At 40.0% G+C, this 21,416-nt stretch overlaps 1 protein-coding gene across 1 annotated transcript in view; it reads right to left on the bottom strand.

Annotated features, from left to right (window-relative positions):
- Window positions 1–21,416, bottom strand: part of LOC140305491 (xylosyltransferase 1-like) — an 85,118-nt gene that overhangs the window by 34,995 nt on the left and 28,707 nt on the right. The window contains exon 2 of the mRNA XM_072384382.1: window positions 2,303–2,888. Coding sequence (XP_072240483.1) covers window positions 2,303–2,888 — 586 coding nt within the window. The remainder of the gene's footprint in view (window positions 1–2,302; window positions 2,889–21,416) is intronic.

Genomic DNA, 21,416 nt, shown 5'->3' with positions numbered 1-21,416 from the left:
GCTGCGCTGTTACTGGAGCCAGTGGTGTTGCCACAGCAACCTATGCAGATAGATTGGTGATAACTAATCTGACTGGATCCCTTGCAAATAAAAATGCAGACAGTGCAGACAGTGAGTAATAAAGATCTAATTTGCTTGTAGTTTAAACATAGTGTTTCATCGGACTATTTGCATATCACACTTAAGTGATTTGATCCATGGAGAATATTGATTAAGGAAGGTTTAAGTTTCCATTTATGCACACATTTTTTGTCACTACAAGTCCTTCAACATAACACTATTTTTACTGCCAGTTGATACATCTGCTGGAGGAACCCAGTCATATCATCGTTAGAAAATTTAGCATATGGGATCAAAGAGAGTGAACACATTCCTCCTAAATTCAACGACTCTAATACACAACTAACACAATTACGAATCTCGCTAAGGCCTCAAGGACAGAATACCGATCAAATCAAATTGGACAATTTACAGCTAACAAGGTTAAGACTTGAATTGGGAAAGGGGAACAGAGGAGGGAGGAGAGAAAGAGAAAGATAACATGTTGGCAGGCGGCAGGCAGGCAGATGGAGAGAAAGAAAAGTGATTTAATTTAGTTGTCGTGTTGTTACAGCCCAGCCACCAGGGGAAAGCCCTTTTCAATTTCTTCTTCTCTTTTGATCAAACTGTCAGCTTGAGTGGGATGTGAGCTGCTGCATGAGATGACAAGAGCTTAGGCACAAACAAACGATACTTCTGCTCTTGGGAAAGGGAATGCACAAAAGTTGCAAAGTCACCGTGCCTCTGCGAGTCAGAATAACATGCAGGAGGACCGGGAAGGTATCTTACCAGAACAGGCAGGATGTATAATAGCTTTCTCCTCCTCTCCTGCTGTCCGTGCTGCATTCGGTACACTCCCATGTGTGTGCTTATGTGAGTGTGTGTGTATGGGATGTTCACTTAAACACGGCTGCTGATGCGGGCTGTTCGCTGATGGCTGCAGCCGCAACAGATTTTGTTTACAGAATCAGGAACCAGTCTGCAGATGTCCATAAATTCTTCGGAAAAAAAAGAAGTGTGTTTTTGTGTGTGTGTGTGTGCACATCAAAAAGAGGGGAGAACGTGTGTTCTGTGGCCAGCTTGACAAAACAAATGAAAAACCAATTTGGGGGGAATACAAGCAGCATCCCAATTTTCTCCAACAATTTTCTTCACAGATTATTCATCAGAAAGGAAGATGTTTTTTGACTTTGATGAAAAATTGCAATTACAAGAGCAGGAAATATTTCACCATCTACTAAAACCTGACTGTCAGACTACTGTCTTTGTACTTAAGGACATAATGGGAAAAATGTAAAATGTCAAACCATGAGACTTTCTTTCAATGATTAGTTTCGAGATCCTCTGATTTGAAATCTATGTGAGCAGTTTGACATTTGAGAATTTGAGATGAAGAAATAATGAAAGAACTCAAATGAAAGTGGCTCCTGTTCTTCATCTATATTTTCTGCTGTCAAATAAATGTTGAATTTGGAAGACACATTGATTGCCTTCGTGCCCTTAATCCAGTGAGGGCTGTACAATGTTGGAGTAAACTGGAAATATAACATTTTCTTATTCTTCAAAAATATGGCAATATTAAAAAGATGAAGAATTGGGGTGAGACTTTAGGGGAGAGTACCTTCATTAAAAAACAAAATACTTGAACTTGAATGCTATACACTTAGTCTGAATGACAAAAAAACAGACCCCCCCCCCTGTTCATCTGATTGAGGGACCTCTAAGGAGTGAGGCTGTTTTCCCTTCTTAACACTGCTGTCAGAAGAAAGCAAATGCACATCAGAAGGGTATTGAAAGGTGAAGTCTCAGAACAAAATAGCAGCTCTTTCTCAGATCTGTCTAACAAGAGAAGGAGGACGCAGATGAGATGCACAAACTCGTTTGATATTTTTAAATTAAAATGTGTTTTCGGTCATGAGGTAGCTTATGTTGCCAGCAAAGCCAGTTGGATCTGATCCAAACTCACAGAGACCTAATTTTGCAGACTACTGTCACATTCTGAATCAACAGAAAAACAGGAGTTGTTTCTAATTATAATTATGATTTCTGCTCACAAAATTGTAAAAATGCTTTAGGGAAAGATTTGGAAACTATATCTCTCTTGTGCTATAAACAGGTATTTAACAACTGAGGAGTGATAAATCAAATGTTCCCACTCTGGGAAGACTGACAAGATGTTTTTGTGACTGCGTCTACTTCACTGAAACCACTTTTATTTGTAACATCGAACCAAAAAATACTCAAAGTAGAATAACACACTTACCTTCAAGGGGGCAGTAGCGAGTAACCTTCTCAGGCATTAACTGCCCCTCCTTGTGTCTGCAGTACACCTCAGCAATCTGTTGCCGGCACTCCTTGCTCTTGGCTCTAGACAGAGCTGAAATGGCTTCCTTCCCACTGATCTCGCACTTGGGCGGCTGGTCGTATGTCACCTCCGGTGTTGCTGGAGTCACTTGCTTCCTGTGGAGGTGCTGATGTCTGTGTTGTGACTGGGCAGGCTGGGCCTGAGAGGCACGGTAGTGCTGCCGTGAGCCTCCCACGATAACCTGGCCACCAGGGTAAGAGGTATTGTTTCCACCTGCCAGCGACTGGTGGCCTACAGGCAGAACCTCGTTGGAGCTGCGGCCCAGAGTGGGGGAGTTGTCCCGCCAGGCCTGCTGCTGGGCATGGGCCTTCTCCTGCAGATGCTCCCGCTGCTTACTGCTGGTCCCCCCTACAGACTGCCGGTGTGGTTGTGAACGTGCACCAAAGTTGCTATTGTCTATGTTCTCAAAGTCTTTGGGCACAGAGTTCTCATTGTTACTGTCGACTCTACTTTTCTCCTTTGGCCGGTGGGAGTAATATCCATCCTGAGGAAAGATAATGGGCAGAGGAGGAGACAGAAAAGGGAAAGATTGGATAAACAGCGGGAAGCGGGGAAAGAGAAAGAGGAGGGGGGGAAACAAACAAGAAAAACAAGATCAGAATTGAGTGAGCGTGGTGCATATCAAGTGTCGGATTAACAATCAATGTGGCATGTATGAATGGGCAGCGCTGCAGTGAACCGTGAGGCATGAAATGAAGTAGCAAGGTATTGAGTGTTAGGACTACAAGGTGCAGCCTAACTGGAGGTGAAGCAGGGCTGAAGGCACGTCGCTCCATGCCATCATCAGATTATCCCCGGTTTCAATTAAATTCTTCCTCAAATGGGCCCAATGCTCCGTAAACAGATTACCCAAAAGGCAATGAAGGGCTAGAATATGACTGCAAGTTAGCGTAGATGCGTGTGTTTATGTGCATGTGTGTGCCTCCATGTGTACAATTTCTATTTCACTTTAGACACATGAGAATGGAAAGAAACTGTAGTGCCGTGGCATCTGACTGCACTTCTTTGCCCTGCGTGTCTGCATATATGAGATAGTGTCTGTGTGTATGAATATCTGAATGCACTCTTTCTCCATCTTTCTAGTAGAATAGGCTGAAAGCAAAGGAGGAGCACAGGGCACAGCAGACAGAGAAAATAGGGTAAAGTGTGCTTGGGGAGTGAAAAATGAAAGGAGTTCTACTCCCAGGATGGGTTGATGTGCTCAGTGCCACACCACTGTCACACACCTACAGTCATGTGAAAGTAAAGTAAATCTAATTCTAAGGTTTTATGCATTAGAACATAGAAAAGGGAAAAATTGTCTGGTCCTTAACAGGACCCCCCTGGAAAATTGGATAAATCTAAGATAAAAAAGAACACATTGTGGTGGAGTAATTTCTGCCCACTCTTCTTTACAATGTCATTTTAGTTCATTGAGGTTTGCAGCGTTGGTTTATGAACAGCTCTCTTAAGGTCCCATCACAGCATTTCTGTAAGCCTGAAGTCTGGACTTTGACCGGACCATTGTAACATCATTGTCCAGTTGCATGACCAAATTTCAATCAAACGTTAGCTGTCCAATGGACCTTGTTCCAGAAGTCTTGTGGATGATTTATTCAGATGCAACTTTGCAAACCTGAGAACAGGCTTTCTCTGGGCAGCACTTCCAAACAAGCCATACTTGTTCACTCGTTCACTCAAATTGTACTGTCATGAACTTTAAATTTTAACATGCTAACTGGGGCCTGTGGAGTCTGAGATGTAGCTCTTTGGTGTTTTGCAGTATCTCTGAGCATTTCAATCTCTGACCTTGCGGTAATCTTACTGGGATGTTTAATCCTGGGAAGATTGACAACTGTCTTCAATGTCTTCCACTTATGAGTAATCTTTCTCACTGTAGAATGGTGGAGCTTTACAGAGTGATGGGGAGCATCAACTGCTTCCCTTTCTTTTTCACATGACTATAGCTTGAAAAATGTGCGAAGAGTCAAAGATAAAAAAATGAGGAGGAAAGGCCTTACAAATAGTACCAGAGGAAACACAAAGCTCATAACAAAAGGGATCCCAGATGTGTCTCTCACTTGAAAAAACACAGAAAAGCAGAGATGTGAGTGTGTTTAAGTGCATTGTAAAGTACAGTAGTGAGAGACAGAATAGGAAATAGGAGAGGTGAACGGCACAAGAAAAGCCAAGTGAGATGCTATTGTGAGCCAGCATCTCAGTATGGAAATGTCTTCCCACCCAGCCAGACCTGTTATCAGCTCATCAACTTCTCCTCTCTGTAAACACGTTGTACCAGCACAATTACAAAGGTGGCACACTTTCACACTCAAAGAGGCAGGAAAGGGATAATATTATGCAAGTGAAACACAACTGGGTGAAAAAAAGGAGAACAGCATTCTCACTGTCAGTTCCTTTAAACTTCCTCCTTGGCAGAGGTCTGATTCCCACAAAACTGGATACATTTCAGATGCTTGCCTCTTCGCTCTCCTGCCCTTCACACTTCTTTTCACACATCCCAATCCCTCCCCTCTGCTCTGTTCCGATCATCCCTTATCCTTCTGGTCCACATCTCACTCCTCTTTTCTGATCATCTGTGCCTTATTCCACATCTCTCACACCTCCTTCTCTCCCTATTCTCACCATCTCACCTCCCTTTTATTGTTCTCGACTTCATCACCGCTCCCGCCTATCATAACCTTTCCCCTTCTCCTGTCTGCTTCGTCTCTCTCTGCTTTGTTCACCCTGCCAGTTTAAACAGACCTTGTTTGTGTGAATGGCAGAACCTGCTAATCCCACGTGTAACAGCTGCTTAGGGCAGTGATCACCTAAAAAGAAATCCCTACTTGCGGAGTTTCAAAGGGAATACTTTAGGAGGTTAATCCATGCAGTGCAAGTCACTGGATGTTTGCAGAGGTAAAATGAGTCTGTGTGCAGTCATGATTATGTGTGTACAACTCATGCTTGTTGTAGATTTTGTTCTAAATGTGTAATCTGGACGTGTGTTTTTTTTAAAGAGAGAAATAGTGTAAAGTAGAAGCAGCATGTATTTGCCCTGGAGACACTCCTGCTTTGACTCCCGCTGTGACAGATATGAGAAGATGAGGGACACAGTTAAAGTGGAAAAAAATGCATGGAAAAAAGAACAACACCAGCATGTCCCTCAATTTATCTGCAAACAGATACCAGATGCTGGATCAGGGGTGAAACATTACATCTCAGATGCGTAAAACTCTACTTTCATGACAAAATTTTTTATACGCACAAAGGTAAAAATCTGCAATTATTTTTGCTAGATTCACAAAGCTGTGTGTACATATGGTTCTCTTTTATACATCCTAATCATTCTCAATTTGGATGCACACACAAAAGCCTGATTTCCATTCGAATATTTAGAAATGAATGGATTCAGATTAACACATTTGGACATAAGAACATTGTTTGCACCAGAACTGGACAGAAAGGACAATGAAACCAACAGCTCAGAATAATTTCCACTGAAAGTAAAACTGAGACACTCCTTAGTGAAGTAGCAAAGTGAATCTGTTTTATTTGCTTATTTGCGATTGTCAGTTCAAGAACAGAACAAAAGCTGCTGAATGGAAAACACGACAGAGGAGATTACCTCTGTACGTTTAGTGCAAAGAACCCTAAAGAAGTCTTTAAAAAAAGGTTCTATTACAAACAAAAGGGCCAAAACTCGCATCTGCTCACACAAAGATAGCTTCAGGGCTATGGGAGGTGGACACGCAAACTCTGCTTTATCTGCCTTGGACAAACACATAGCTTGTATATTGGGTCATACAGCACTGGGAGGAGATGATCAGGAGGCAGACACAGTTGTACAGAGGAGCATGGTATGTTGGCTGTATTTTCCTAAACAGCCTTTGGAAGCCTAAAGTGGCACATGACTCAACTATCTTATTGTGCCAGAAAATCTGTACAATACCACAGCAGCCATCCATACAGTACAGTTAGTTATAGCACCCATGATTAAATAAGAGTGTATTATAAATAGTATCAAAAAACACTATCCAACTATTCTTAACAATTCTATCACCTTTATTTCCATTTACACCTCAACAATTGAGAATGAAATTGCTCTAGAAGCCTGTGTGTGCATGGTGTGAAGAATGTGTGAGGTGCATACATTCTCACCGAACATTATTCTTTTATAAATACTGTTTTTTGTGTTGGAAACCATGTACAATATGGGTACATACTGTTTATGCAACCGGCTCCAATTGTTCAGTGGTCTTACTGCATCTCAAAATAATAAATAATACTTAATCAAAACTGTTTTCTTTGTGATATCACTGCCATGACTTTTGGTGCTGGTCTGCTTTTTGACCTGTAAGGAACACACTGCTCAAAGTGGATATATGCTCATCTGAGCAGACAAAATTAGAAGACATTAAGGTTCTTCTCCCATTTTCAAAATGCCTAAAATTTCTATTAATTTGCCTCCAATGGAATAAACAATGGGATTATCACACAAAAACACTCTGTGTCTGATGGCAATTTAAGTAATGCAACTAAATTAATTGCAAGACAAGATTCAATAAGCTCTGAGTACATTAAGTGATTGATTACATATGGTTGCTTTCAGTATTTCATTAGAAATGTGGACACATGTGTCACATGTGGAAAAGCACAAGCACTCCAGAACAAAAAGATTCACACTTTACAATGCTGTTGTAACCGCAAACTGTCACATTTGAGGACCGCGGTCATGCAAGTCATTGGCAAAGTTGCTTGATATATGTCTCAGTTTGACCACAGATCACCTTTCAACTTTTTCCGTAAGGCACAAAGTTTTGAGAAATGAACTGTGTAAAGTCATGATCAATTATCTTATGATTAAAACTGTTCTTGTTTAATTTGGATCATTTGACAGTCTATTAGTTTTAGCAGAAGAGTGTATTATGAAAAAAGTACTATTAATTTGAATTAATCTAATTCCCTTAGACTTTGATATGTTGCAAATGAATTGAAACTGATAAGGGTTAAACAGCCCCATGTGGCCTGAAGTGCAAATTAGTAGCATTTGTAAGCTGGCACTGGGGAGATTCCTCTGGATAAACAATCTTCACACAGTGCTCCCTTCTCCCTCTCCATCTCCCTCCTCCTGTGAGCAAAGGACTCCAGTAGCTGTGCTGCGCTTTAATCTTGGGGACTGGGCTCTAAGCAGGAAGCGGTGGGGCACAGAATTAATCGTGGTGGCAGTCATTGGAGATAGGCCTCTGTTAGATTGCAGATGGGACTGGGAGCAGTGGGGAGCAATCGATTGTTCCAGGGGGTATGTTTTCCACTCCCTGGGAATGTCAGGGAGTTGAAGCCTGTATTGCCTGGCGTGCGGTGAAGTGGTTGTGCAGAAAAACACACATACACACACATGCTCACCAGCAGTGAAAAGCAGAGTGGGTAAACGCAAAATTCATCCATCACTTGTAGGTACATTTTGAGAAAGGCCTGTGGAGCTGGGAGTTTCAGCACCCCCTCTGGGGATGGTTTAGTCCATTTCTCAATACTGAGCTGGCCCTTTCTACCTTCCCTCATTTCCTCTCCCACAGGGGGAAATATTTCACCTGTCCTTTTCTCTGTTCCTCTCTCCAGCCTCCTGTGCAGCAGAGAAAAAAAAAACCCACATATCTCTCTCTCAGCACCTGTCCAGCTTCACCCCTCTCCTCCTCCTCTTCCCCTCTGCCACATCATCCCTCGCTCTAGGTGGAGAAACAGTTCATCTGCCACCCCCCCCCCCCCCCCCCCCCCCTCCCTAATGCTATCATTTGCTGTTTCAGTCCCAAGGTAGATGTGAAGGAGAGCAAGGTAGCAGCACATATCAGTTTCACCCCACCCTTTCAGTCTGTTTCCTTTAAAAGACATCATATCAGCGGGGCCACGCTGAGGTAAACCACTGTGTGTGCCACCTGTGCACAAGCCGTCAACACAAGTTCGTTTATGGACAGGTACGTTACGTGGACAACCATACCCATATGTACATAAACATACCATGTAGTGAGGTTTATCAAAAATTACAGTACATCCTGTGTGTGAGTAGGTGTGTGCTGTGTCATCGCAGCAGTGTGTGTGGGCAGGGCGCTGCAACTACCTGCCCGCCATGTGGCTAATGAGCTCAGATTAATTATTTGAACTGAGTGCCTACAACACTGAAGACATGGCGTCTGGCACTGCACAGGAGACCAAAACACAGACAGACTTGGTTCACAGCTGCTGTATCACCTGAGTAAACCTAATAGAAAAAAAGAGCTATGGTATAGTGGGAGCTGCCTAAATGCTTTGTGACTCGGAGGGAGGATTCAAGGTTTAGTTATCATCCACAAAGGTTTGTCAGTGGCAATGTGAGCTAAGCAATAATTCAACTGATTTACCAAATTCTTACAGTAAAGACTCCCAATTGCAACTATCTGTCAATAGGAACAACCATGTAGAAAACAGGATGAAGACATATGAAGATGAGACTCGAGTCTTGTTCTGATGTTTAAAAGGTTGGATCTTATAAAGGTCTTTCATGTAGGCTTTAATCTAGAGATGCACACTGATATAGTCATGTCAGCAGTGCTTACATACTGGTAAATATCAGTTGAAAATCTCAAATCTGGCCTTGTTGTGGTAGTCGCAGGGAGAGGATCATCCAAGCTTGATAAAGTCGGATAAAATAAATATTTTTCCAATTAGAACGTTATATAACATATAACATATATAAAATGGAATGTTTTAAATGTAAATGATTTTTCTGACTCTTTGAATTTGGGCCATCAGACTATGAGCAGAAATAATACTATGTCAACTGCTCCATGACAAGGGTTGTGTCACGTATCATTACTAAATGACTTATACTGGCACACCGATAACCAGCAAAAAATGCAACATTCATTTATTCCTATTTCAAACCTGAATTTAATCCCAACATTTCTTGCATTGCCATGTTACTTTTTTTTTGGCTTGTAGAAGCAGGTCAAACTTCACGGTAAGCTCATCATTGCTTTCTTAGTTTCACCTTGTACTCTGTGGTTCTACTCTCTGGTGAGACCATGTGCTGCAGCATGTTTTCAAATTGTCTTTCTTGATGTTTGGTTAATGAAAGGCTAAAAAATTTAGACTACTGGGAAAGCATCAGAGGCTATAATATTGCTGAAGCCAGCAAATGATCTGGCCAATAATAAGCAGCCGCTATTAACTTGTGACTGATCACTTGATTCAACTAATGTCGGACCCCTGGATTCCAGCAGATGCAGCTGTGACATGTTCCAGCTGAGACACAGTTTCATTCCATCTTTTATGCAATCACAACGGGAGGGTTTCACCTACTCAACTGTAAAAGCTGCATTCATTTGGGCAAAATCGTGATTTTCTGTGGTATGAAATTGGTCACTCATCTTCTACCCCTGATACGCCTGCAAATAGTTTTTGCATTTCGTTTTCTCTTGACGTCCTTAGCCAAAAAAAAAAATAGTTGGCTTCATGTGATGTCATATGTGTTTCCCAACTGTTGGATCGCACATTATCTGTGTTTGAAATCCTCTGACTCATTGATTTCTGGCCCGGTGGTTATACTGATGTTAGGAACTGATTTATGATGGGGAGTCTCTGCTAAGGCTGTTTTTTTTTAAATTCTGAATAGTCAACCAGATTCTTTATGCCACTCCCTACTTGGCTTGATTTTCATTCAGCTGAGTTTTTCATAGCCTCTCTTCGTGAAAAACAAAATGATCTGCTTTTGGACAACAATTGTCTTTGTAAAGTACATTAGAAAAAATTAGAATGAAGTTACTAATCCCTACATGTAAGCTCACATCTGGCAATTGCAATGCATGTATCATAAAGGTCTGAATGCCCACTCCAATGTGTTCCATGGGTGATCAAAGAGATCCACATATTAGCAGAGTTTTTAGGCCCATCCTGTTGGCTGCCACCCTCTGAGTTCAATTTGCCAGCACACAACGTGCAACGGGACACGAGTTGCAATCTACGTCGTGTAGTCACCTTCTCATTTCCTGATAACAGCCTGGGAGTTAGCAGACCCTGCTTATCAGTTAGTAGATCAGCAAACTTGTCAGTACTCTTAATTTGGTCCTTTTTTACAGTCCCATAAGGTTTACAATAAACAGTTTGGTAAAGATCAAGTTTTGGACTGAAATACAGGTTTTCAAAAGCTTGCAGTTCCTCATGAAGTGTATGTGGTGGCTCTGAAAAATTGAGATTATGGGTTGAACAACACTGAGATGACGTATCTTTGTGGCTTCTAGAAATGTAAATTGGCAGGTTTTTTTCTCTGGCGACTGGGCTGAAGGTTTTCACTGCATTCAGTCTTGTGTGTTCTCTTTTTCTTTTTCTCCCTTCGGCCAATCCCTTTAAACTCCCTTTTTTGTCCAGAGGCTAAAACTAGAGAATGCAGGTCACATGTAATCTAAAAGTATGAGTGTGTGTGTGCACGCCAACACATGATTAGCAGTAACTCTGAGTGAACAGCCTGGTTCGGTATGCACAGAAGCCTCTTGTGTGTCCTGTGACAAGCCCTGAAGCTAAAGTATTGGAGAGGGAGTGTGTATTTGTGAGTAAGTGTGTAAAAGATATCTAGAGGAGGGAGACAATGGGAAGAGCTAAATACAACCAAAGCTTTTGGTCTTTTTTAAATAATATTCAATGAAAAGAAGCATGTGTGGAGAGAAAGCAAAAATATGGATTTAAAAAAAAGAAGCTTATCCTCTGGAAATCTTGATAAACAGACAAATGACTGAAGTCTGTTACTTCTGGCTGGAACCAGAGAAAAGATGAAAGACTTCAGAGACAATGTTCTGGGGTATTCACTAAGACCAGAGGGCAGGGGTGAACTCACAAACTGATGTAGAATTTCCACTTCTTCCTGATGGACATTCCTGTGTTGTAATTATACAGCTCCACAGAATACATTTGCAAGCATGAGTTTTAACTGGGCAAGGAGACAAACAACTCAGACCACTGCTGTCATTATCACAGACACAAGTTCCTCTTCTTTAAATAATAAAAACAGCACAACTCTGCATGAGATGCTAACAAAAAATACCCATGTTAAGAAACCTGTACACTCTGGAGGCCTTTCTGGGGAGTTTCTTCAAGACCCCGATGAAATTAAAGACATTGTTCTGAATATATTTTCATTGCAAAATATGCAGATTATTGTGATCTGTTGCCATAGTTTCCCACCAAGCTGTTAGTGCAGACACCAGACCAGAGACTTGTGTAGCCTTATCCAAAATCATCCTGTGGTAAGACAGATATAACATTATAGGGCCTAGGTGAATATGATCACTTTAGCTCTTTAGACTGCGTCTCATGTCTGTGTAAGCATGTGCAATGGCATTTCTCCCATTCTTCAGTTAGCTGTGCTGCAAATGTCTGAGTGAGAATGACGGTGGTGATACTTATTCACAGATAACCTGTGAAAAAAACAAGTATTTTCAAGATAAGATAATGGGCATGCTTTATTAAGAGATGTAAAATATGATAGTCATCTCGCAGCCTCAGTCATCTTTTAAAGGCTAATATCAAAGTATAAACTATGTCTACTGTACTTATTCTGTTACTTTCGAGTAAAAGTCTGGGACGGGAGATGTGCAGCACGCATCGTTCGCCTGGGCCACATTTGGTCAAATTCAGCACATACGTACAGGACTAATTAATCTTTCATTATCTAGGTGTGTTTATCCAACACAGAGATATTCCATTTGGTCTGTTTCATTCAGTCTAAAATGTCCTTTTTATAGTCAGACTAAAACCACTATTAGATTTTCCCTAACTTCATGTAGACATGCTGACTGTGTAGGAGTGGAAAAATAGAACATCTCAGAAATCTTCCAGTAAAATACAATATAGCAGTTTAATGGGAGATTTTTCCCCTTTCAAGGCTCCTTTACAGGCAGTTGTTTTTGGCCATCCGACAGATTTAGGGCTTTTTTTTTGATACTTACTCTTTAGTGTATAATTACCTTCGTCTTGTAGTACAAAAACTGTATTTTGTCCTTTCTGGTCAGTAACACTCTATGTATTACCACACATTAGTATTCCAGGTTCATGCACTTGACCCTTAAATCTTTGCTGTTGGCTATTTAGTGCATGTGAAAGCCGGGAGTTAAAGTTTGTTCATCATTTGCATTTACTATATGTCACCTCAGATCAGAGAGTCAGATAAATACTTGAAATGCAAATTATTCACTTAATGGGCACAATTTGATTTAAAATCTGCTCACTAATTTGTAAATTAACTGATGTCGTTGCTTCAGATTAAATATGAGATGTGTAAAATACCGCACTGAAATCAACAGTGTTATTTTCTGGAACTTTCCCCTTAATTTGGATTAAGGATGACTTAAGCAGATAGATGACCTTAAACCACCGAAAGACTTTTGTTAGCTTTTTTGTTAGTTAATGATGTCAGGTAAAATCCCTAAAGCATGTGACAAAAGTAAGGCAGTCTCACAAGGTTTGGTTTGCCTTCTCCCCTTCAAAATTATTACTTGGAATCCAAGCAGCTTACACAGATGGATTATTAAACACACACACACATACAAACACACACACCTGTCTAACTCTGGCGTGACTGTGAAGTAATATATGATTTCACTGTCATGGAGGCAGCAGAGGCCTAGCATAGCACTACATTTAATAACATATGTGCCTCAGTAGCCATGAACAGTATAGAAATTTGTAAAAAAAAAAAAAAAAAAACCTAATCATACCCATCTTAATTTTCTAAGCAGCTAATTGATTTTTAAATGGGAAGAAGCAACACCCACTGGCCTCCAAGATAAAATATTCAACTTCTGACATGGTGTAATGGAACTTACAGTTTGATATAAGACACTATATTTTGTTTGTTCAATGAGTAAAGATGGAGATGCAGGGAATGTAAATGTAATCTTGGCCATGTCTGAGTACACAGAGCTGTATAATGCACATATTAATATTTACACTGACATAAATTGCAAGGCGAGTGTTTGGAGGCGATCGGAGTGAAGCCTCCAAAGCAGCCAGCTGCTGAATAAATCAGTCCCACCTCAGCTGTACAGTAAATAGCAAAAATTCCATACATGGAATTTCATTTAAAAATCCTCTCACTTTAAGCCAAAACTGTTTATAATCCATTTCAGAGCGTACTCTGTGTACGCTTGACTATGATAAAGACACAGTAATGTCAAAATGTAAGTCTGTTTGCACAATTAAAAACATTGTTGAGCTCAAGTCCTTCTTCATGTCTTAGAAGTTTGTTGTTCTTCAGTTAAGAAGCACATGATTCAGTTGTGTACTGCTTGAAGATGCACAGAGTGTGTATGAAGGAGAACTAGATGATGGATTCAATAGTGCCTCAACCCTTCTAGTGAACGTACGCACATTAAAACACTTTTGTTCCTTGAAGCATGTGCAATAGGATCGTTCTTGCAGAAAGAAAGCACAGTATAGCTTACCACTTAAAATAACAAATAGGCATACACAAAGTAATATCATTAAAATAATAATATTCCTCTGCTAGCCTTTTCAAGTGCTGGGCCTATCCCTTATAACAACCATGAACAGTCCACCACACTGAATATGTAGCACTGCAAAAAAAATCATTTCTCCTTCTTATGCACTTTAGCTGCTGTCCTTTCAAAGATTGAGTGTTCGGAAAATGTTTTTTGGGCCTGTGTACATCACCCAGTGAATAAACAAGTTGTCTAACCGTTGTTTGGCCCATGAATAGAAAGCAGTGCTCCTGGTGGATTCTGTCAGAGGTTTAGCAGAAGAACGATATAATTACGGTAGAAGTAACAGAAAGAACTTCTTCAGAGCTCCTATAAATGCCATAGCAGATACTCAAGTTCACACATCGGGACAACTGTAGTGCTTATAAATCAGTCTATGGGATGCTTTTTATAACTCTTGTGCCAAGATAAGTGCTCTTCTCACACAACAAGTAAGATGAGTAATACATCTGTAGATGTATTAGTTCTGACAGTGAAGTGCACGGTGATTGGTTTAGTCCAGGTTGTGTAAAAATCCAAAATATAGCTTTTGCTCTTCTTTTGGCCCCTTTCTGAGTAGCTTTTAGCTTAACTCGCCTGTCAGTAAGCCTCCTGATTCTCAAAACCGAGAGTGCTCTGACAGCTGTCTGCAGCCGGAAAGACACTGATGACTACTTATAAAAACTCCACCAAACAGAATAAGTGCATTTCACTTGCAGCATCTACCGCATGTCTGATCTAACAAATCTTACACTATTTAAAAGAAGGACTGAAAGCAATTTAATGTTAAGTTTTACCTGTTGTAAATGAATATTTAGCGACATTAGACTGTTCAGGGCAGGGGTAGGGACTTCAACGGCAATTATTATTACACCATCTTCATCACCATTAAAACCCCTCTGGGCTTTAATGGTCAAACTCTTTGTCTGTAGTCTAAAAAGCTTCTTGTAGCTCAACTGAACATTCTTACAATGCAAAATTATGTCAATACAATGTCCACAATATGGTGCTAATTTACAGTATTTTTACATCCTCACTGCTTCTGGAGACAAAGGTTCTTTTGTAGGATACAGACAGATCAATATATGCTACTCACTCCTTCAAAACCATCTTCAAACAACTTCCTGTCCTCTTTTTCTGCCTCCCCGCTGGGTGAACCCTGGAAATTTCCAGATGACAACAGGAATCTAAATCATATGGCTTACATACAGTATATTATCACTGTATCTCTAAAGAGCATGAAAGCCCTTTAACAAGCCATGAGAAGATATTGGCAATTCTTCTACTGTATCTCTTTACGCCCTTCCCTTTCTTATAGCAGCCTCTTTTTTCGCCCTCTGGATAAACCTCAGAACTTTACATCTTCAGCTTTCAATGGGGCCCATCAGGCAATTTCCAAGCCGTATCTCACAAGGGCATGAAAAAGCTTTACTCCTCTTGCTGCACACCTCCCTGTTCAGCCATGAAATGACACCCCTATTTAATCAATTGTGAATCATGAAATTTTGCACGAGAGACCCCTTTTCTTTGCACTTGACAGTGATTGAACTGCACAGCCATGCAATTCCATTCACCACGGCCACGAGAAGAAAAGAGAGTGGGGGAGGGGCTGCGTCTCTGTGCAGTCCCTCACTTTCACAGAGTGAGGGATGACAGCAATTTCCCTGTGACATCATGGGCCCCCGCTGAATGGGATCGCAACACAGGGTCCCCTCTATGCATTGAGGCCAAATGACCAGACAGCACAGTGGGGTCCTATAGGGGTGCAAAAAACAGTGTGTGTGTGTGTGCAGTTTTTCAAGCCAGAGACGAACAGCCCTTTCTAAACATTTTACATAGGCCCCAAACAGACCAGGGGACAAGAATAACAGGGTAAAAAGAGGAGAGGGGGGAATGAGAGAGATTACAAGTAGAAGAGAGAAAATAAAAAATGTGAGTTGAGCAGGTTTGGTCCCCTTTCTTCTGCATGAATGGTGGGAAAAGACAAGTGAAGGTATGATATAGGATGTTAGCTGGGATGTCAGGCAACTGTTTGACATAAACTCAGCAAGACCCCGTGTGACCACGAGGTCAGAGTCAGTTAAGGCCTCCATGTCATAAGACGTTTTGGATTTCTGCACGATTCATTCATCAGTATGAGATGAGTTTAAAAAAAGAAAAAGAAAGCCATCCTTTTCCGTGTCTGAGTATAGCCTGCAAATGACATCCAAATAGCCTATATAACAGCTGCGCATTATGGTTTCACTTCCACGGTACAATCACAAAGTGTGACGCTGGACAAGCCTCCAAAAGCACATTGTTGTGTAACAAAAGTTGTATAGAGAAGTGAAAAAATACATCCTGATACACAGTTAAGCTGAAAACATTTTTCTGTTACATAAGCACTTTAACATGGTAAAAGATGACCAAACAAGTGAAGAATAAAGAGAATCCTGAGAATAACTAAGTCTGCCAAAGTTCAACGATGTCTTAGACCTGTTATCTTAATTATAGAAATAACTCAAACATACAGTATATAGTATTTAATCAGAACTGTGTTCTGTACCATGCAATGAAAAAAGACCATAAGCTGACCAACATTTTAATGTACTGCCAGGACGTTACGGAGATACATGGGTCTGACAACATGAAGTGCATGTACAACTGTTTGATTGATAACTATTTACTATGATGTGCCCGTTCGTGTTCTCCTCCTGTTAACTTTTCATCCCGAACCATCAACATTTCATAGGACACAGACTTTGGTTTAAGATGAAATTCTGATAACTTCGTTCCCATCAGCCTCAGACATACTTTGTGCTTTAGTTAAAATTTTTATTTGCAAATGTCAACTTCATAACTAAGCTAAAATAAAAGCCAACCCAATCAATTCCAAATAAGATAGGATCTACATGCTAAAACTACAATCTTTTTTCAACACCTGAAATAAGAATACATTTGCACTTTATTGTGGATCATGAATATACATACAAACCCACTTGGTGCCACAATGTTTGTCCGTTACCAAGTTTCTGCATCAGTTGTTGCAAACTTGCGCTAAGTTCAAGAGTTCCTTTCTGTAATAGTGTAAAACTTTAAGCCACAGCATTTAGCTTCTCTTTACAGGTTTTTGATCTCACAAAACAATCTCCACTCTTACTTTTCAGAGAAAACACTTTACATACTATTTAGTTCTGCTGATGAACATGTATGACAGGTACTTGTTATTCTTAAAATTACAATCTATTGATAAGCAAAAAGGAAAGAAACAGAGATTATAACCGTCTTTAATTTGAGTTCATAACTCGTTCTGTAATAATTATGTCTTCCAGGTGATGATTCATATATTCTCAACATGGGTTTAGATGGGTCTCTTGCTATGTCACATCTTATTTTTCTTACTCTCTCATCTCCATTGATTTTCAAGTAGAACCCAGTAAGGGACAGAAAATAACCTGATTGTCAAGACCAGACAGTCACACAGTTAAATCACTGAGACCTGTGTCACTCTTTTAATACAAAGAACACACATACTGTGCTCAGACGTTGGGAGCATATCTGCTTTGTTTATGCTTGTGAAGGAGATGAATTTCTGTGCAGTGGTAGGCTAACGATGGGCTGAAAACATGATGAAAAGAGTGGGAAGACACAAAAAATAATCACCTGAGGCTGCATGTGTGTAAGCTTGAGCTTGTCTTACAGTATGAGGCAATCTCACAGGCAGCTGAAGGATATTAGGAAAGCTAGAGAAAGAGTTACAGTGATGTGTGTGTGTGTGGAGAAAAATAAATGTCAGATGATATGCTGGTAGGCCAGGTTAAGACGATGAGGAAGACCTAGTTACTATGTTACAGCATGTTTCTGCGTCAACCTCATGTATGTTGACAGAATCATAAGACGTTTAAAATCTTGATGTGCAGGCAGGCTTTCCTGCTGAGGAAGGGTAGGTATTAATTTGGCTTCCTTCAGATATCAATCATCATATGTTGGAGAGATTAGAAGGGAGTATTTTCTGTTAGAGACAACCAAAAGGCTTGTGATTATTATTATTATATTTTTTTCATACATTTTTGTCAGATCTTAGGGCTTAAAAAAATATCTAGAAAATTTAATCATCTCAGGGCTAAAATCAAGTGTTACAGCTCCTCCCCAATCAAATATGAGGCTGACGCAGTTGGAGGTAAAGCCTCACATTTTTGGATAGTTTCTTTTTGAAGGCAGTCATATAAAATTTTCAGTTTTCGAAAGCTACAGAAATTGTTGTCCACAGTACCCTGAACTTTGTTTGAAAGCCATTTTGCAATTTTGTGGGTTAGTCAGTGATGTCGGACAGATCCATATGCTGATGTGTTCAGATGTGCTCAACTTACTTGAGTCATGTATCGAGATGTCATGTATGCTTGACATGCATTACAGTTGCTGTCAGCAGTCAGGTTGGAGGTGCAGTCCAATTTATTCATTCATTTATTTATTTATCTGTTGAGTACAGGGGCCATTTTTCTGTAATCAGCTGACGCAGCTCTCACTTACATTCACATGTACGCTTTACATTTCTCTATAAAAGTTCTTCTGTACATTGGTGGTTTTCCACATCCTTAAACAAGTGAGACCTGCTTCGATTCTTTCGTTTTCCAGTATGGCAGCTTGCCACATGTGTGTAAGACATGAATCATTGATATCTATTGTTAGTTATTTGTGCAAGTATAAGTCTGATTTCACAATATGAATGACTAAACTTCAGCTTTTATTGGAGGCACTAAGCATTTTTGTTGCAGCTGAATTGGTTGTGTTGGTTGTTATTACAATGCAGCCAATATGAGGGCTCTAATTATTTTCACAATCTTATAACAACTTCCTCTTTGCAAGACAAAGACAGTTGAGGCTGTGTTGCAGGACTCACAAGTAGCGTGAGGAGGAAGTTGTTGGTTAGGTGCTGTATCTGCTGAGAGAATTGAGAATGAAACTCTCTCAGGGTGCAGTAAGTGTTTATTGAAGCAGAAAAACTCTAAAAATGACTTTTTCAGAAATGTGAATGGTTCAGTTGTTGCATTTACATTTGCTTAATGTGTTTGGCATGCTGAGCAGTTAAACATTTGTAGTGAATATAATTTCTCAAATAATTATAACCAATTCATTTGGAAGTCACATCATGTGGTCAAATTTGCATTTACACAACAAATATACATAAGTAATGAATTCTCTCCAAACAAATGTGATACAGTAAGACACACTGCTACCGTGTAATATGGTTGTACTGCTACCCAAAAACGAAAATGTGAGCTCTAAAACCAATCTTGTGTTTTTCAGAAATGTAGTTTATTACTTTCAAAAGATATCAAGGTCTGTAGAGTTATCTGTGTGACAGGACTGACAGAAAGATACAGATCAGAGAAAAACAGGGAAAGCACAGAGTCGGAGAAAGTGAAGGTGAGAAGTTAAGCATCTTAGCTATAGGCAATAATAAGAGCACAGATGGCTGATAAGATATTTTGGTCTGACATGCTGAGCATTAAAAATTCAAAATGGTTGAAGGCAACAGTCCAGCACAGAAAATCCACTGGCAGAGAAAAGACCTCAAACTTTTAGCTGTTTTAATGTTTTAAGAACCTCAAATAAATCCAAAGAAAACAAAAATATTTCCTTTCCAACAGAATAAGATTTTTAGCTCCTTAATGGCGATTTTAAATTGCATGGTACAGTACGCCTTCCTTTTTTTGGGGAGTGGGGGGGGGGGTTATAGAAAGTAACTGATACTGATGTTTTCTTTGGTATTATCTCATCTGAGGTTCCAACCAAACCAAGCCAAGATAGCAGAGAATGTGAAGGTGTGTATTACATGCCCTGAGTTGTTATGATCACTCCTAAAAAATAAAAAGATTTTTAATTTGGTCTAGAATCTTCTTCTGGTCTAGAATCCTCTACAGTTCTCACTCTGAGCTGCTTTGGATAAAATCGTCTGCTGTAATGTAGTGAAACACTCAAAGAAAAGTTATCTGAGTCACGACAGCTTCACCACGCAATGTTTAAAAGCTGACTCCACACACAGTGAGGGGATTCTGTCAATGGAAAATTAAGCTTGAAAGATCTGTGCCAAGTTGCACTGTAACATGTAATGGAAAAACACCATTAATGACCTCTTAAGCATGATTCCAAAAGCAAGTCAATCCCCACAGACCTCTAGCAGAAATAAAAATGTTTACAACCTGGTACTCAAACCAGCTTTGTGCCTAATTTCACCTTTGTGACAGCTGTAGAGCGATTTAATCTTTTATTTACCACTCCTGTCTAAGTTGTCGCAGGACTTAAAGCTGGGCATTGTTATGGGCAGGGCCGCTCTGACTGGCAGGTGAGTTACCCTGTGGATGTGAGTAGTTTCATTTGGTTCTTACTCAGATCCCTCCTCTGCAAGTCAATTCTGGTTACAAAACCCAGAATTGTGACAGCTGTGAGAGCTAAATGCTGAACACATACCTCAAAATGTTTTGAGTGCGCTATTTAGCTTGAGCCCTCTCGGCATGGTTTCTGCATGTCCCCTCTTTGCCTGTGCGGGTTTTATCTGGCTACTCTGGTTTCGTACCACAGTCCAAAGACATGCATGTGAGGTAATTAGTGATTCTAAATTGGTCGTGTGAGCCTGAATGGTTGTCTGTCTCTTTGTATTAAACCTGTGATGGATTGACTACCTTTCCACCGAGTATCCTGCGGCAGGATCCTGCCTCTTTTAATACTCCACAAGATTAAGCAAGTACAGCAACTGAATGGATGGAACAACTACAAAGACACTGTTTGATTTCCATGCATGACTCCATTATTAAACTTTTGACCCCCTAACTCCTCCATCTATTTCATGTTAAATGCTAATTATTTGGACACTAATCCCTCCTTGATAAAAGGGCATACACGGTTGCTTCATTTTTTGAGTGAAAGAGGACAACGTTTTAATGTTTTTTTGAGGCTTCGCTTGATTTAATTGGTTCTATGAGATAAAAATTCAAAAAGCTCTGCAGCTCAAACACACTCAGGAGCTTGAGCAAAAATATATGATATTGCATGTTAACATATGCTTCGCAATAACTTTTTTATTTTTTTAGGGTCAATAAAGCACACTGAGATTTTTGGAATTAGTATGTGGTTTACATAGACCAAAATAAATTAAGAGGTCATCAAGGTAATTATAGTTCAGCCTAAAGAGAATATCATTTAATGCAAGTCCATCTAATAAATAGAGAAAAGTGAAGGGATCGCCAAAGGCAGTAAGCTGTATCCTGATGGGACAGCTCATGTGTAGGGCTGGGAACTCTTTGAATATTATCAATTGCGATTCAGATACTTCTTATTACTTCAAGAATATAATTATCGTTCAAACTTCAAAGTTAGTTTTATATTGATAGAAAATCTCCTCATTAAAAAAAATCATTAGTTATTAACATACTATAGCTATTTCTGCTGATCCAAAACATAATCACAGGCAGCTCAATGCAATCACGTACACATGTCCTCACAAACAGGTGGCTTTTATTGGCATTTGACAGCCTACTCTAATGTGAGATTCT

Source organism: Leuresthes tenuis, unplaced genomic scaffold, assembly GCF_036924035.1.
Source record: "Leuresthes tenuis unplaced genomic scaffold, fLeuTen1.0.hap1 SCAF_4, whole genome shotgun sequence".
NCBI classification, from domain to species: Eukaryota; Metazoa; Chordata; class Actinopteri; order Atheriniformes; family Atherinopsidae; genus Leuresthes; species Leuresthes tenuis.
The sequence above is the reverse complement of the archived record's forward strand: the minus strand, read 5'-3'. Positions and strand labels throughout refer to the sequence as shown.